The sequence below is a fragment of the Endocarpon pusillum genome, assembly GCF_000464535.1.
Source record: "Endocarpon pusillum Z07020 unplaced genomic scaffold scaffold3895, whole genome shotgun sequence".
Taxonomy (NCBI): domain Eukaryota; kingdom Fungi; phylum Ascomycota; class Eurotiomycetes; order Verrucariales; family Verrucariaceae; genus Endocarpon; species Endocarpon pusillum.
The window spans coordinates 64,372-81,069 of record NW_006916377.1 but is presented as its reverse complement, the minus strand read 5'-3'; the positions used below and the strand labels follow the sequence as shown (position 1 = coordinate 81,069).

The following is a 16,698-nucleotide window of genomic DNA, read 5'->3' as shown; positions in this document are numbered from 1 at the left end:
AATGACTGGGTTGGCTGGTTCGAGCATTTCTTCCACCAGAGAGATGCCATTTTCATGAGAGGTATAATGATCTTGGAGAAATAAGAGAGCACAGATTCGAGGAAGGATTGAGCTTGGTACAGGGAGTATTTATTTTCAAATCGAAAAGTGTTCTGGTTGAGAAGTAGCTGCACTTCCAAAGCAGGAAATCTAGATATACAATAAGTCACATCTCGAGACAGCTGCAAGCCAAGCATGCCTCAGTTTAGAATAATTATGGAGTTTGTACTCCAGCAATCAGACATGTGTCTACTACGTACCTCTGGAGTGTAGAGACCGATCACTAGCTTTCTAATGTAGCTATTGCTATTGCACACCAAGTCGACACACGGGGTGTCCCTCTCGGGAACAGAGAAATCAGCATTCAGAGACGAAGTTATTGAACATGGTATGTAGCACTGGCACGTCCCTGGGCCAATTTTGCTGGTACGGACTTTGTTGCTCCTGGCAACATATTGTGAGTGGCCCGTGCACAGACCTCGGTCGCGTACTCCTTCAATTGAGGTCATCAAAATTCTTCCAAGCTGCCTGGAACATCATTTCGAGGACTTGTGCGAAGCTCATATTGAGCTCGTGAAGACCTTCATGCATACAACAATCAAACATTCTTTACATCAATGGCCGCTCTCGCTTCTCCATCGCCAATCCCCATCTCCTCTTCCGATTGGGCCGGCAATGGAAGGGACCTCTACCGACGACCTTCGAAACGGACTCTCACGCGCACGACTTCTGGACAACTTGGATCAAGGAGAACATCGCCGCTCGTGCTGAGCGCTCAAGCAGCGTCAAGGACGTTCGAAGAACGTGGTGCAGCAAAGGTTTCGGTTGGTGATAGCTCTGATGAGGAGGATTTAGCGCCAATCAAATTGAGTGCTGAGGCGAGGGAGATACTCGGGGAGGAAGCGAGTCAGGTTTCGACAAGTCCAGGAGCTGGTAAGATTGATGATGATTCGGCACAGAGGAGATTGGCTTTGAGACAAGCAGAAAGGTTGGGGCTAGCTGCGAGAGAGGCGGAGAGATCAAGTGGCAGCCCTTTGCCGAGAGCTGCGCAGCATGGTTCAGGAAGCAGGCCGCAGGCCGCAGCGCTGGGGAGAGATGGATCATTCTTCTATAAGAAAATTGGAGATCACGGGTCCGGCGGACAGGCGTTAGATGCGATTACTCCGGCGCCACAGGTGAGGACAGTACGGATCAACGGGTCGAGGAGTCAGACGAGGTCACCACCTTCAAGTTCTCCTGCTACACAGACACAGAATGGCGACTCTCAGACAAAGCAAAGCTCAGAACCGCACGATCATGAAAGGTCTGGAGGGCGAAGATCTGACATCACCGCCGAGGATGAGGTTGCGCCTCTTGGTTCAACTACGGTGACAAAAAGTCGTCGAGGAGAGGAACATGGCCTACCAAGCACAATGCGCGTAAAGAGGACTGGCAAAATGACTGGTACATTCCTTAATGGTCCGGTGAGAAGAGGTATGATCAGGCGGCAGAGTGAGGAGGAAGATGTACATCCGCAGAACAATGACGGGTTTTCTCACGGTAGCCCTGGGCGATCGCAGGATGCTGAGGAAATGGATCAAGGAACCATTGGTGAGTCTCGATCTCGCAGTCCGGCACATCGAAACGTCGACATCAATACACAAGCCAAACATCACAATGCTAGTCCTCCTCACCTCCACGTATTGTTCGCTCCTTCAGCCACTATTGTACCCATCCAAGAAAGGGCCGAGCTCAAACACGAGAAGCTCCATTCCCCAGAGCTAGCTTCACACCAAGTCCCCAATCCAATAAGCTATGGATCGAATCAATCATCGAGGTCGTCAAGTGTTCGAGCGCAGCACATATTCAAGGTGCCTCGGCCACCACAAATGCCCTCGACTCATGACCAGGAGAACGAGCCGCCTCCGACGTTCAAGCGGTCAAAGCCTGCGTCATCTGTTCTAGGAGAAGTCAACAAGGTGGCGGTGTTTGGTGAGAGAAACCACAACAATGCCACACCAGCAACAAGCTCGCCTCAACGCAAACCACTTGCCCCACGGTCACAGAATACACCACACAGGGTGGCACCTCCACCTCCTAAGATGTCAGTTCTTGAAGCAGCCACCTCGAATGCAGGCTCTACGCGCAGCAAGAAGAAGGTCGCCTGGAGCGTTAATGGTAAGCTTTTCACTCGCCTCGACTGTATTGGGAGAGGAGGATCTAGCCGTGTCTACCGCGTCATGGCGGAGAACTATAAGATGTTTGCTCTGAAGAGGGTAAATCTGGAAGAAGCTGATGCAGCATCAATTATTGGCTACAAGGGAGAGATTGACCTTCTACGTCGGCTTGAAAACGTGGAACGAGTGGTCAGGCTCTTCGACTACGAGATCAATGATGAGAAGGGAGAACTCAAAGTGCTGATGGAGATGGGAGAATCAGACTTCAATCGCATGCTCAATCTGCAGATCAAGAGCGAGAACGCCAAGTTTGATCCCAGCTTCACGCGGCACTATTGGAGGGAGATGCTCGAATGTGTGCAAGCTGTTCATGACTACGGAATTGTGCACTCGGATCTCAAGCCGGCGAACTTTCTGGTCGTTCAGGGCAGGCTCAAGATCATTGATTTCGGCATTGCGAACGCTATCCAGGATAATACCGTGAATGTCCACCGCGAGAACCAGATTGGGACACCCAATTACATGAGCCCTGAAGCCTTGGTTGACTGCAATGCTGTCAATGGAAGAAGAGATCCGAAGGGCCAGCTGCTCAAGATCGGCAAGCCCAGCGACGTCTGGAGTTTAGGATGTATCCTCTACCAGATGGTCTATGGAGCACCTCCATTCGCACACATCGCCAATGCACACCAACGAGTCATGTCTATTCCCAATCCCAAAGTTGCGATCAACTTCTCAGCCACGGGCGTGGGCGGGGTGCCCGTCCCGTCAGGCCTGCTTAAGATCCTAAAACGTTGCCTCGAGCGCGATCAAAGCCTTCGACCTACCATCCCTGAAATGCTGAGCACATCGGATCCTTTTCTCAACCCGAGGGAGTTGATGGCAGACCAAGTGGTTATTGACCAGCCGATGCTGGGACAGGTGCTACAGAAAGTTGTTCATTACTGTCGAGCAAATCCCCGGAACCTGCCGGCTGATGGCACGTTGAATGAGTGGGCAGGGACGTTTTTGGAGAGAATTGGGAGGTTGGATGAAGGCGGATGATGATACGCACTTGCGTTTGGTGATGGATGTTTTTAAGCGCTGCGACTGAGCATGCGCTGTATAGATCTTGTCAATATTGTATTGGGTCCGTCACTGTTGGATATGGTTGATGACATTTTGGAAGCGGCCATTGTACTGTGGCATTGACAACCTGTCCAGAAGAGCCGGCATGTTGGACATGGAAGGAAGAGGCTCATTGGCCTTCACGCGTTCAGTAAGAAACTGTGTCATATATTTCAGACCTCTGGCGTACGAATCGCCAGATATGCTTACAAGCATGACTGTATTCGAGCAGTTAACACCCCATAATGTTGTTGCTACAATCAATGGTGCCAAAGTGCTGCCGATAAGCCCGAATCAAGCCAGCGGATTGGGGCTGCTAAGCTTTGTTCCCTGAAACCGAAACCTGTCAGCGCTCTAACTAACCCGATTGTTTGAGACATGCGGGCGGCAGGGAAACCACGCACCTAAGACCTCGATTACGACGCCTTCCCTTCCATCAACCCTCTGTATGTTCTTGAAGCTTCTGCTTCCATTCTCGATGCTATAATCGTTGTTTCTTCTGCTCTATTTGCATCATAGACCAACCTTGGAGATCGGATTCTCTGATTGTAGGTTCGGGGCCGGGACAGAATGTCTAGCTCTTCCACCCCACTGCAGCGCCGACAGTACCTTGTGCCCGTTGACGATGAGGATGTCATCTACGATGGTGATGGCTGGTATAGCTCCGTGTGTCTCCCCGCTTCTCGACTCCTAAGTTCCGTCATATTCCATCTACTCTTACTACCATTTCCCTTTCTTAGATAAGTGAACTTGGATGACCAATCGCTGACGACAGGGCAGAATGACTACATAGTCAAGTGGTCCATCATCGGCGCCATCTTCTTTTCCTTCGTCCTCTTTCTCCTGATCGGGTACTTTCATGCGCAGAGACGGATGAAGAAGGGGTTAAGGCCTTTGTTATATCATAGGGTATGTCTATCCTTCCTCAAATCAAAGGCACCTGGTGGTAAGAGCTTAGGGTTGGCTGATGTGATACAGTGGCTTGTGCCCAGGAGTCAAAGAATGCGATTCGATCCGAGGTATCAGAATCAGTACATGGTCTACCCTATGAATAGGGAGCAGGATGGGTATGCCATGAATGGATATGCTCCACCTCCGCCCGGTACGTTCTGCCCTTTCTCTTCTCTGCATTCTCCTCCTTTTTATGGTGCATATGCACTCTGCCTCCAGGTTTCCACACTGTCCCCGCTAAGTACATATTGTAGTCTACGACCGCAATAACGAGAACGCTCCCACATACCTGCCTCCAGGGGGTACCTCGAAAGTAAATCCAGATCAAGGGGACTACGCCGCAGTACCACCTCCCGGCGCTCCCCCGTTGCGAAACGATGATGCTCTGGCGTATCCTGGTGCAGTTGCTGGCAGCTCGGCACGACAGCAGGTCTGAAGAAGGCGAACAGAGAGCTGTGAATGCTTCATAAGGTCGTTGTATGTGATATCTTTGAAACCGGTGTTATGTGGCTATCAAGCATTGTCGAAGGCAAGGCGCTAGGGATATGACAACCACGCATGTATTGGCGGCATGGGAAATTGTCTGTATATGGCCATGGTGAAGGCGTGAAGAAGTTTCCCAAACATGGCTCAGATTAGCCCAGGTCCATGGCGTCAGGGTCAAAGTCTTCCGGTTGCTCCTCAACTCGATCTGTAACCAGTCCGTTCATATGGTCGTCATGGACATGCTCTTCGATCTTCTTCTGGGTTTCTTCGGCTTCACGGGCCTGTTTCTCTCTTGCCCGTGCTCTCGTCGCAATGATCGCCTTCCTCACATGATCCTGCTCTTCAGGCACAGATATCGAGGAGGGTACTTGGTACAATACCATTTGCGTATTTGCATTGTTGGTGTGACACCGCAGTAATTGTTGAGGGATTGCAGAGATCTTCCTGTCTATGTCAGGTAGGAATAAGCACTTCAGCTCCTCTGCTTCTATCTGTGCAATTTCGGATTCGAGGTCGTGGATGTAGACTTTATCCTTTGTGTCATCGAGGGGCATTAACTCGTCCGTAGAAGCGCGATAAGGAATGGGTGCAGGAGCGCTGATGGTTGGCTGTGGGTGATGAGGAATTGCATAGTGTGCTGACGCATGCGGTAATACTCCATTCTGCTCATCCTTCCCAATTCTCATCCGTGCCAGTCGTTTCGTGATGGGTTGCTCGCCCTCTTGCTCCTCCTCCGCGTGCCGCTTGTAGCCATGATGGGTGACCGCAAACATTAGTTCCCTAGCTATCACGACCACCACTTAGCTTCGTCAAAATTTCTTTGGTGACTCATGTACAGAAGCACCGTCTTAAAAACTCCTTGCGCCGCCCGGCTGATTGGATGAGATTTACTCTAAGTAAAATACTTGACCTCTGTGCGGTTTGATGCGGGTAGCAGGAATTTGGAGAGGGTGCAGATCGAGCTTCTCGTCTCTTCTCCAAGCTTCGGTAGGACCACCACAACAACCAGGTTTTGTTACCCGACAACCCCAATTACGACATTGTTGGCAGGTTTTCAGGATGTCGTCCTCGTCCACGGCTGCAGAGACTCCAGAATGGAGTGCCCAGCGGGTTCGGAGCACTTTCCTCGACTACTTCAAGCAGCGCGGTCATACCTTCGGTGAGCCCCTGATAACCTTTGGGTGCTTACAACGTTTTGGCTGACGGGCGTCTACTGCAGTACCCTCTTCCTCAGTTGTCCCTCTTTCAGATCCTACCTTACTCTTCACCAATGCTGGCATGAACCAGTATAAGTCCATCTTCCTCGGCACTGTTGATCCAAACTCCGATTTCGCACACCTGAAGAGGGCAGTCAATTCACAGAAGTGTATCCGTGCCGGAGGGAAGCACAACGACCTGGACGATGTGGGCAAGGACAGCTATCACCACACTTTCTTCGAGATGCTGGGCAACTGGAGCTTTGGGGACTACTTCAAGAAAGAAGCTATCCAGTATTCGTGGGAGCTGCTTACAGAAGTCTACGGGCTGAGGCCAGATCGACTATATGTGACTTACTTCGAAGGCGATGCTGCTGGCGGTCTGGAACCGGACCTGGAGGCGAAGGAGCTATGGAGGTCGGTGGGTGTTCAGGAAGATCATATCTTGCCGGGGAATATGAAAGATAATTTTTGGGAGATGGGAGATCAGGGTCCTTGTGGTCCTTGCAGCGAGATACACTATGATCGCATTGGTGGGAGGGATGCGGCGGCTCTTGTCAATCAGGATGATCCGAATGTGCTCGAGATATGGAACAATGTGTTTATACAATACAACCGGGAACCAGACAAGTCGTTACGATCGCTGCCAAGCAAGCATGTGGATACCGGTTTGGGATATGAGAGGCTGGTGTCTGTGCTGCAGGACAAGTCGTCGAACTACGATACTGATGTTTTTACTCCTCTTTTTGACACGATACAACAGGTTACTGGTGCGCGTGGGTACACGGGCAAGTTTGGCAAGGAGGACAAGGACGGTGTCGACACTGCTTATAGGGTTGTCGCAGATCATGTCCGAACCTTGACCTTTGCAATTTCAGATGGCGGGATTCCCAACAACGAAGGAAGAGGCTATGTGGTACGGAGGGTGCTGAGAAGAGGTGCTCGATTTGCTAGGAAATACTTCAATGTTGAGATTGGGGACTTTTTTGCCAAGATCGTGCCTACGCTGGTTGGGCAGATGGGACAGATGTTTCCAGAGATCGCAAAGAAGGAAGATGATGTCAAAGAGATGTTGTGCGAGGAAGAGCTGTCATTCGCAAAGACGCTGGATCGAGGAGAACGACAGTTCGAATATTATGCTCAACAATCGAAAGACAGGAATCTGAAGTCACTCCATGGAGCGGATGTGTGGAGGCTTTATGACACCTTTGGGTTTCCACCGGATCTGACAAGGTTAATGGCAGAAGAGCGAGGATTGTCGATCGATGACAACGAATTTGAAGATGCTAGGTTGAAAGCAAAGGAGGCCAGCAAAGGCGAAAAGAAGGCGGCTTCGGACCTTGTTAAGCTGGATGTGCACGATATCAGCATATTGGAGAAGATGCCCGGGGTTTCAAAAACAGATGATGATGCCAAATTCGGCCGAGATAACATAACCGCACAAGTCAAAGCTATTTATCATGCCAAAAAATTCGTGGACGACACCTACTCAATACCAAAAGGTGGTCAGCTTGGTTTGATTCTGGATAAGACGAACTTTTACGCAGAACAGGGTGGTCAAGAATACGACACTGGCAAGATCGTGATCGATGGACAAGCAGAGCTGGATGTCCAAAATGTGCAAGTATATGCAGGCTATGTGCTGCATACCGGATACGTTAAATACGGTGCTTTTGCTGTTGGCGACAGACCTATATGCGAATATGACGAGCTACGGAGATGGCCGATTCGGAACAATCATACGGGCACACACATCCTGAACTTCGCGTTAAGGGAAGTGCTCGGCGATGGCATAGACCAGAAAGGGTCATTGGTCGCGCAGGAGAAGCTACGTTTTGACTTCTCACACAAATCAGGGATTTCTGATCCTGATCTACAGAAGATCGAAGACAAGTCGACAGAGTATATACGGCAGAACTGTGGGGTCTTTGCCAAAGACGTGCCTCTATCAACAGCTCGAGAGATCACAGGAGTTCGTGCAGTATTTGGAGAGACATACCCGGATCCCGTACGTGTGGTCTCGGTCGGTGTGGAGGTCGAGGAAATCTTGGAAAATGTGAAAGACCCACGGTGGTCATCTGTCAGCATAGAGTTTTGTGGTGGAACACATGTACAGAGAACGGGCGACATCAAAGATCTTGTCATTCTGGAAGAGAGCGGTATTGCTAAAGGAATACGAAGAATCATCGCCGTGACTGGAGAGGATGCACATGCTGTTCAGAGATTGGCGGAAGAGTTCTCGAAGCGGTTGAGTCTGCTGGAAGAGATGGAGTTCGGTCCGGAGAAAGAGCAGAAAGTCAAAGCAACGAGCATGGACTTGAACAACCTGTCGATATCAGCTGTTAGGAAAGCTGAGTTCCGTGATCGATTCGCGAAGATTCACAAGCAGATATTGGACCAACAAAAGGCGCAACAGAAGGCGGAAACGAAAAAGGCGCTCGATACAGTGACAGAGTATTTCCAGGATCCCGAAAACAAAGAAGCCACAACATTTGTCACTTCTTTGCCAATCACCAATGCTAAAGCGGTTACTGATACCATCAACCATGTCAAGACGAAGATGCCAGACAAGACAGTGTACCTGTTTGCAGTGGACAAGACGGCAGGCCGGGTGGTACACGCATGCCATGTCTCTGGGGTAAGCCTTACGGGGGGTCCAAATCCGTTCATCAGGTGCTAATTGAAACCAGGCTGCAAGCAAGGCAGGTGCCTCGTCTTCTGAATGGGCCTCCACCGTTTCAGGCGTTGTGGGGGGGAAGGCTGGAGGCAAGGCACCTACGAGTATTGGGAACGGGACAAACGTAGACAAACTCGACGAGGCGCTGACTGCAGCAAGCGATTATCTTGCGAAGTTGCAGATATAAGGTGGTTGAACATGTTGACAAGAGGCATTGGGCATTCAAACGAGGCCTTGTTTCACGGCAGCCCGTGCTACCTAAAGACGGATCCGGTGCAACATGAGAGCGGGCGACACCTAGCACGGCGTCTTCGATCGCTGTCTAAAACATCGAAAGAGACATGCTTGAATGTGTGAGGCCCACCCAGGGTCTGACGGCAGACCCCAGGGCCGATCTGAGATAGATAAAGAGTGTCGAGTCCGCTAAAGATCGTCCGCCGACGACTAGAGCATACCAATTATTCTCTTCTGCGTTCCAACAAGTGCCTTGAAAAGACCCTTTTGCTACCCTTGCGATATTCCCTTTAGCAACATCCTCTTCTCCTGCTGTTATCTATTTCCCATCCTATCTTGTCTTTCTATGCCAGATACAGGGCGGATCACCAGACTGACTAGGTTGTTAAATAACTAACGTACCTGACCCAGAAGTGCAACAACCCGTTGCGCTTCTGGGTCAGGTACGTTAGTGCATGAATGATTACGACACTGATGGCCAATAATAAATGGGGAGGGCCGAGGAATTTGGCGCATACCTGACCTACTTACTCCGTATTTAGTGCTTAACTGTTGGGGCTGAGTCTTCTTGGGTACTCAAAGGCCTTCTCCAGGCTGATCCTCACCATACTCCATAGTTAAGCGTCCAACCATTGATTCGGCCAGCTCCAGTCCATGGGAGCGTGGCATGGCAATTTCAAATCCTTAGCCAATAAACACTAACGTCAGCTGCAGCTTAGAGGGTTGAATAATTGAACTCAGAGTACCCCAAGCAGGGTCTGGATGCACCAACGGCGCCCTCGTTCCGATCTGGCCTCTCCCAGGTCCTCTGCTTACTGTTTATTGGTCATTCAAGCCCTCCAAACCAACTCCAAGCACTGAAGCCTCGTGTCGTCCGTGCCGTCCTCCTTTTGCCTCCCTCTTGGCTGCGATGATTCCTTCGGACTCCACTACCAGAACAATCACACATCTCAGCAGCGGAGGCAGTAGTGTTGTACGAGTATTCACTACATGCTCATTGCTGACTATTGCGACCATCATACTACCGGATCCAACTAGCATTCGTTCTCCCGCGCTTTCCTAGCCGCCAAATCTGATCCTGCTCGTCATTGCCGCCAGAGCCTGACAAGCCGCGCATACAACACTTCCGTCTCGTACACCATCACTCTGTAACTAGCACATTTCCAGGAGATTGTGAGCTGGAGTATAACCAATTCTATTGCGAGAGACACCCCTCTATTTCGTCTCTTGAATGGCACTAGTCTGAACTCGCACCACCTCGGCCTCAATCGCGACCATCTCCAAAACAACACCTCTCACCATCCATTACTACCTCATATTGAGCTGCTTTGATCAACCAGACATTTTCCTCCAATCACATGAACAACCATGTCTGCACCATCTTCCACTCCGGCCGGACCGCCCACTCCGTCAAGCCCACCAGCTACTGATCACAACAACAATCCTACCAATTCACCATTACTTTTCTTCGTCGCTTTAGGTTTTGGTGTGGTATTCACCAATTTATGGTAAGTTGAGACATTTTGAGACTACATCTGGACCACTCCGCATGTTCTTCTCAGCATATGCTGATGAATATCTCCAGGATCATCGTTGGTGTCAAATACTGCTTTCGATATAACCAACGGAACAGACAACTACGAAATGGCGAAGAAGGGGAACCGATTGAAATTGGCGCAGTACCGAGAGCGCACCGTCGGAGAAGGGAAAAGAAGTTGATGACAATCGATGAAGTCAATGAACGATTCCCTCTCACCAAATACAAACAATGGAGGTCAACGCGTGCCGAAGAGGGCTTACCAACAGCTGGTGGGATTATTGCACCCTCAAGCCGAGCTACTAGTATGAAGAACGAGGAGGGTGTTGTACTACCTGTACAGCCACTTTCGAATTCCGAGGCAGATGCGGAGGCTTCAAAAGATGTCGCCGCCTCACCTTCATCACCCACTTTCCCATTGAGCAACCAAACAGCAGAAAAGGACTTTGCCGCACAACCAGCACCAGCACAACAGTCAAACACGGTGGCAACTACCAAAGATCAGAAATCAGTTACAGAGCCTCACAAGCACTCTATAGCAGATGATGAAGATGATGACGACGTCGATCAAATCCAGCCCACCGTTCCGGCTGAGCTGCTTCCCAACCCCGGCGATACTTGTGCCATCTGTCTCGACACAATTGAAGACGACGATGATGTACGAGGTTTAAGCTGCGGACACGCCTTCCATGCTTCCTGTGTAGATCCATGGCTTACCTCCCGTCGAGCCTGTTGCCCACTCTGCAAAGCTGATTATTATGTCCCCAAGCCTCGCAATGAAGCCTCCGAAAATGACGAAGCAAGTAGAACGAGAGCAAGAGCCAATATGCCGGCCAGTCCACCTTTTACATTCTTGGGAGGACCGGCAAGCAGGATGTTGCCATTCGTTGGGAACGAACCATCCAGCGAAAGAACAGCTAGTCTAGGTGGAAGGACACGCATGGTTCTACCTGGCAGATTCATGACGATCGTTTATGCCGATAATGCTGACAGGCGTGGATATGGATTTCCGCAGGTAGTCAGGGAACCAAGACCAGAAGGCGAAAGCACTGGTAGGAGATGGCCAAGGAACAGGAGTAGGAGTGTACCCAACATTGTTCAGGCGGGAAATGCCAATAACGGCACCAACGCGACAGGAGAGGGAGACGAGCAGCAGACTCAAAGAAGGGGATCCTCGTGGAGGGAAAGATTGAGGAGTATACCCAGTCTGCCGACTATACCCGTGCTAGGCGGTCGATCGAGGTCCGCCATGCTAGGCACACCTGGGGAGTCACAACCACAGCAACAGCAACAGCCGCAGCAGGATGTTAGTCCTGGGCAATTGGAAGCAGGCACCACGCCAGCGCATGACAGCACTACGAGGCCAACACCTGCTTAGCCAAGAAGTCTTGAAGTCAGCTGGCCTGTACGATGGCTTTGTAACGACGTGATGACCCAAGAAGTGAGCGAGGAGAGGGCGAGATAGTCTGTTTCAGTCATAGTGACAGCGACCGGAGTAAACGAGGTTTGAGGCTCAACTTGGAGCAGATCAAGCTGGGATTGATATGAATATGGGTAGGGACATCTGGCATGGTTGGAACGAAGTGGGATCAACGCCACAGTTCTGCTCCACTTGGGGAGCACAGCACCATGTTTTCTGGGGGGATTTCTTACACCAGCGTACAAACAGTTCGAAAACTTTGACTGTAAGTTACGCCTTTTGACGTAGCTCTTCTAACACAAATACGATTACATTTCACACTTCAAATTCTGCATCAATTGATGGTCCCTGTACCCGTGTTGTTCTCTGGGAAACCCCTTGTCTTGCTGGGTGACTGAACAGTGAAATCTTGCCACGGGAGATTAAACCCAAACCCCCTCTTCCCCCAACCCCTAAACGATTTTTCTTCTTTTGATCTTCCGATTCTTTTCTTTTTCGCCGTTTTTTTCCCACCTAGAACGATAGATAGAAGATATGAGGTATGAAAAAGCTGGTTATGGTCGTCGTCGTCGTCGGCGGCGGCGGCGGTGGCGGCGGTGGTGGTTTTTGATGATGGATGGATGGATGGATGGGAAAGAAAAAGGGAAAAAAAATTTACTAAGAAAGGAGAAGAAAAAAAAATAGAATAGAATAGGAAAGAGGAAAGGGAAAGTAGGGAGAGGAGAAAGACAGAATGAAGAGTAAAAGTGTAAGTAAGGGAAATCAAAACCACGAAGAAAAGTTTATCGCATCACATTCAGTTGATTTGATTAGGTTTGATCTACAAATCTCCTCTGTCGAGTGGTTCTACACCCACCTTTTTGTCCCCCCTTCTTCTATCAGGAGGGACGCTCTTTGAGGGTGATGGATGGTGTGGTTAGAGTTTCTGAGCCTGAGCCTGAGCCTGAGCCTGAGCCCCGAGCCTGGGTTTGTTGGGATATTAGCATGGGTGGGATGGTCAAGCGGGTGGGCGATATGATGTGCTTCTTCATGGAGATGGAGATGGAGATGCAGAAGGACGACAGATGGACGGACGGATGGATAGATAAAAAGGAGGCGATGGGCGGATTGGGAGATATGGATATGGATATAGCTGTTGTGGAATTGCATTTCTCTACACCACTCCTGCCATGTGAGTGTGAGCATGATTATGAGTATGAGTATGAGTATGCTTTGCCTCGGTCGTGGTTGGTGGTCGCGCTCGCCTGAGCAGTAGGTGGAAGAGGGAGATGGAGACTTGATATCTTGGGGAGAGAGAGAGAGGAGATAGAATGAATAAGTTTATCAGGACGCATGTGACTGATAAGACCTGGATATTCTTGATCCTGATCCTGATCTTGACCGGCTGGGAAAAAGGTGGGTAAACGAGACATTCAACACAATTTGCCGCCCGTCATTCAGTCAGGTTTGTAGGTGTAAGTGTAGGTATTGGCGTACATTTGAGCTGTGAGCATGTATATGGACGTACCTTTCAGTGTCCTGCTTGCTGGTGGACCAGCCACGCTATAGTCCCTAGCAAATTGATTGATGCTGTCACCAACAGAACGGGTGGCAATACCTTTGGGTGAAACCAGTAAGGTGGGACAAGAAAAATGATCACTAATGCATGTACTGACAGTAAGACCGACCATTGCCATTTGCATAGTATATTGTTGGAGCGAGAGACCAGAGACAACTCAGGGCCATGCTTCACGCTTCACGTCAACGAGAGAGTGAAAGAGGATGAAGTAGGTAAATTCATTGCTTAACTGTAGCTCTGCTCTGCTTTGTACACGGTTTTTGATTGCTAGGATAAAGTATGTAATCGAAGAAGCAGCCCTTTCAGTAGCTATCGTATCTATCCATCCATCCACTCCACCGGATATCCTGGATCGAAAGCTGAAGAAGCTGGAGCTGTAATATATGCAGATGGCCTCGCTCGTTCTGACTGATCATCCGCTCATGCGCGGTGAGGCAGGTCCATGCATTCGCAGTGATACTTACGAGGGAAGCGAAAAGGGAGGGAACGAAGGGAGTTAGTGAATCTCGTCATCAATACCCATTTGATCATGGTTTGATTCGCACTCGCATTCATGCCAGAGCTCCCATGCACATTTGAAAATCCGTTCACCCCCACTCATCTTCTCTTTGATGTCCTTTCTCTATCCAGAGAAGACCTTGGTGCACCCCCAACTCTGCTCAACACCAAACTGACCTGGCTGCTTCCACAAATCATCCTCAAAGCTGAAGAAGATAGTCTTGGCGCCCACATTCTTCATGATACTTTTGATAGCTATGCTCTGGGCCTCCACCCCAGGTGTAGCCTTACCGTTGGCTTGGCCAGAGTGAGGCCATCCAGATTCGAGGTTATAGACCTCCTTACCGGGGCAGACCTTGCCAAGGATTTCGATCTGACCAGCTGTGAATGAACCGGCTTGATCAGGTGAGACTTCGGCGTTGAAGAAGGGGTGTACGTTTGCGCCAACAACGTCTATGACACCGCAAAGGGAGGAACCGCTTTGCTGCCAGATGTTGAGGGTTTCGGTTGTGGTGCATGGGCCTCCGTAGCCGGCAGCTTGGAATTGAGCTTTGCTGTCAGCAATGAAGCCGGCAAGGGCACCTGCGTCGCAGTACTGGTTGAAAAGAGCTTCATTGCCAATGACAATTAGTTCAACTATCTGCCACTGGCCCCAGGAGATAATATCGGTGACTTGTGGGCGTGCAGCGTCGATACCTTTGTTGTCAATGAAGACGCCCAGAACAAGTTTGAGACCATATTCCTTGCAGGCGTTGCCAACATTTTGCAAACCGGAGCAGTCCGTTGAGTAAAGACGGACGGTGGTGAAACCTGCAGACTTGATAGAAGATATGTCGGCGGAGACTGCGCCAGCCTCCTTACAACCGCCTGCAGCAGTGTACGGAGAGTATGTCATGGCCCATTGGTTGCCGTTACTGGAGATCGGAGAGGAACCTGCATTGCCAGAAGGTGCAGGGTTGGGACTCTTAGATGATGCAGGAGCTGAGTACGACGGTGCTGGCTCTGTTGGTGATGCTGGAGGTGGGGCAGGAGCTTCACTGTGAGCAGCTGGAGCCGAAGCTTCACTTGTTGGTGCTGCGACAGAGGTGAAAGGGCAGACATAGACGGAGTTGGTAGCGGTGATTGTCATGGTCGTCTCATGTCTGGTATAGGTGCCTGGCGCATAGGTGTCGGAAGAAGAAGCTGTGGGACATGGAACCACAACAGTGGAAGTGAGGGTAATGGCAGTCTTGGGAATAGTGTAGACACCCGTCGAGGAGAAAGAAGTGTATGGAGCTGGAGCGTTGTTGGTAGCATACACAGTGATAGTTGAGTAAGATGTGCTGGTTTGGGTAGTGGTGAGCGGTGATGTGGTAGTTGGCTGGACCACTATGATCCCTGTAATCAGTACTTGTATACGATGACGCTGGTATGTTCAGACTTACACGTTGCTTCGCCATACCAGGTTGACACGGACGTGACACAACCACAGGTGGCATTGTTTGTGGTATCACTGGGAGACACGTCGCGGGCTTTCCTCATCATCTTGTGGAGCATCTCATGGTTATGTTCTGCGTGCGCAGAGGCCGCTGCACAGAATGCTCCCAGGGCAGCGAGAACAAAAGCGGACTTCATGGCGTGGATGTTATGGTAGTTATGATATTGATGTCGGATAAGTGACAAAAGTCTGAAAAGAGAGTGACGGTGGGTTGTAAAGATCGGCTATCCGCGAAAAGAGTGGCGCGGTGTTCGCAGTGTTTGGTAGAAAGAGTGAAAGTGCTCAAAGAGCAAGGATGAGGCTCTGCTCTCTGCTTGACCTGGGTGTGTAGAGAATGGTGTGAAGGAGAAGAAGTCAAGCCAAAGAAGAGAGAGAGAGAGAAATAAACAGAGCCGGGGCCTAAGGTGGACAACAAATTGCTGGATCGAGAGGGCGGAGTACTAATTTCTCGATCGGGCAAAGCAGTCGCAGGCAATAATACAGCGCTGTCACTGGTCAGGAGGAAGAGCTCTAGTTAGTCTGGTCTGGCATTTTGGCGCAGCATAACAGGTTTACGGTAATTGCACTGGCACCATGGTTATAGGGTAGCTTGGGGCCTTGGTTCACTCAGCTTCACCATCCAACAGTCATGGAAGATAACACTGGGAGACGAGGACACAAACGACTGTGAAACAGTGGCACAACCTCTGGAGCACCGAGCAGACGGGTAGACAGGGCAAGCACAGCAAACAACAAAGCAATGCATTCACTGAACCAGAGCACAGAGCACAGAGCATGGAGGGCAATACACACGGTGAACTCGGCCAGCGGCCAACGTGTGCAAACAGTGATCTTTACCATCCGTGCCATCCTCGTAAGTTGGGAGTCTTGATACGCCGACCCAGTGGTGGCTGATTGCTTGACCAGACTGGCGTTGAAGATCGGCAACAATGAAATTACAACTCTATCACTCCAGATGGGGTTGAAGTTGGGAAAGGGGGAGCGCCAGGAACGTGCCTTTTTCAACCCTCTACCTAGGCCTAGAGTGGAAATGGAGGCATCGTTTGACAGCTTGGCCAGGCCAAGTCCTACTACGAAGTAATTTCCCGAGCCATGTCCCTGAACCCTGAACCACTGCATGGTGGGGACTGATTGAGCCTGAGGTAGCACTGGTGACCCAATCATGGGAATCAGGTCGTCAGATATTCACCGGAGACAATCGAATCACAAACCACATGGAGGACTTCAAGAGGGGAAAATCAATGCCAACTGATCTCCGCGCCACGCTTTCACGCCAAAGATAACCCGCGTGGCTGGAAGACCACGACTACGCTTCACCCAAGGCCCTTCGCTTGTGACACGCTGTGACACGCTGTAACACGCGAC

The 16,698-nt window shown here is 50.3% G+C and overlaps 6 protein-coding genes across 6 annotated transcripts; 4 read left to right on the top strand and 2 right to left on the bottom strand.

Annotated features, from left to right (window-relative positions):
• Positions 1-656: 656 nt before the first annotated feature.
• EPUS_07782 (uncharacterized protein) lies at positions 657-3,236 on the top strand (the record flags this gene model as incomplete). The annotated part of the gene is made up of 1 exon (XM_007805077.1): positions 657-3,236. One exon carries the CDS (start codon positions 657-659, stop codon positions 3,234-3,236), a length of 2,580 nt encoding a protein of 859 aa, XP_007803268.1.
• Positions 3,237-3,869: 633 nt separating this feature from the next.
• EPUS_07781 (uncharacterized protein) lies at positions 3,870-4,686 on the top strand (the record flags this gene model as incomplete). Its single annotated transcript, XM_007805076.1, has 4 exons — positions 3,870-3,965; positions 4,080-4,208; positions 4,278-4,401; positions 4,505-4,686. 4 exons carry the CDS (start codon positions 3,870-3,872, stop codon positions 4,684-4,686), a joined length of 531 nt encoding a protein of 176 aa, XP_007803267.1.
• A 199-nt stretch (positions 4,687-4,885) lies between these two features.
• EPUS_07780 (uncharacterized protein) lies at positions 4,886-5,509 on the bottom strand (the record flags this gene model as incomplete). Its single annotated transcript, XM_007805075.1, has 1 exon — positions 4,886-5,509. The coding sequence occupies one exon, from the start codon at positions 5,507-5,509 to the stop codon at positions 4,886-4,888; it is 624 nt and encodes a 207-aa protein (XP_007803266.1).
• Positions 5,510-5,795: 286 nt separating this feature from the next.
• Positions 5,796-8,796, top strand: EPUS_07779 (Alanine--tRNA ligase; the record flags this gene model as incomplete). The annotated part of the gene is made up of 3 exons (XM_007805074.1): positions 5,796-5,895; positions 5,956-8,570; positions 8,623-8,796. The coding sequence occupies 3 exons, from the start codon at positions 5,796-5,798 to the stop codon at positions 8,794-8,796; spliced, it is 2,889 nt and encodes a 962-aa protein (XP_007803265.1).
• Positions 8,797-10,211: 1,415 nt separating this feature from the next.
• Positions 10,212-11,758, top strand: EPUS_07778 (uncharacterized protein; the record flags this gene model as incomplete). Its single annotated transcript, XM_007805073.1, has 2 exons — positions 10,212-10,351; positions 10,429-11,758. The coding sequence occupies 2 exons, from the start codon at positions 10,212-10,214 to the stop codon at positions 11,756-11,758; spliced, it is 1,470 nt and encodes a 489-aa protein (XP_007803264.1).
• A 2,222-nt stretch (positions 11,759-13,980) lies between these two features.
• On the bottom strand, positions 13,981-15,470 carry EPUS_07777 (uncharacterized protein; the record flags this gene model as incomplete). Its single annotated transcript, XM_007805072.1, has 2 exons — positions 13,981-15,224; positions 15,281-15,470. The coding sequence occupies 2 exons, from the start codon at positions 15,468-15,470 to the stop codon at positions 13,981-13,983; spliced, it is 1,434 nt and encodes a 477-aa protein (XP_007803263.1).
• Between the last annotated feature and the right edge of the window lie 1,228 nt (positions 15,471-16,698).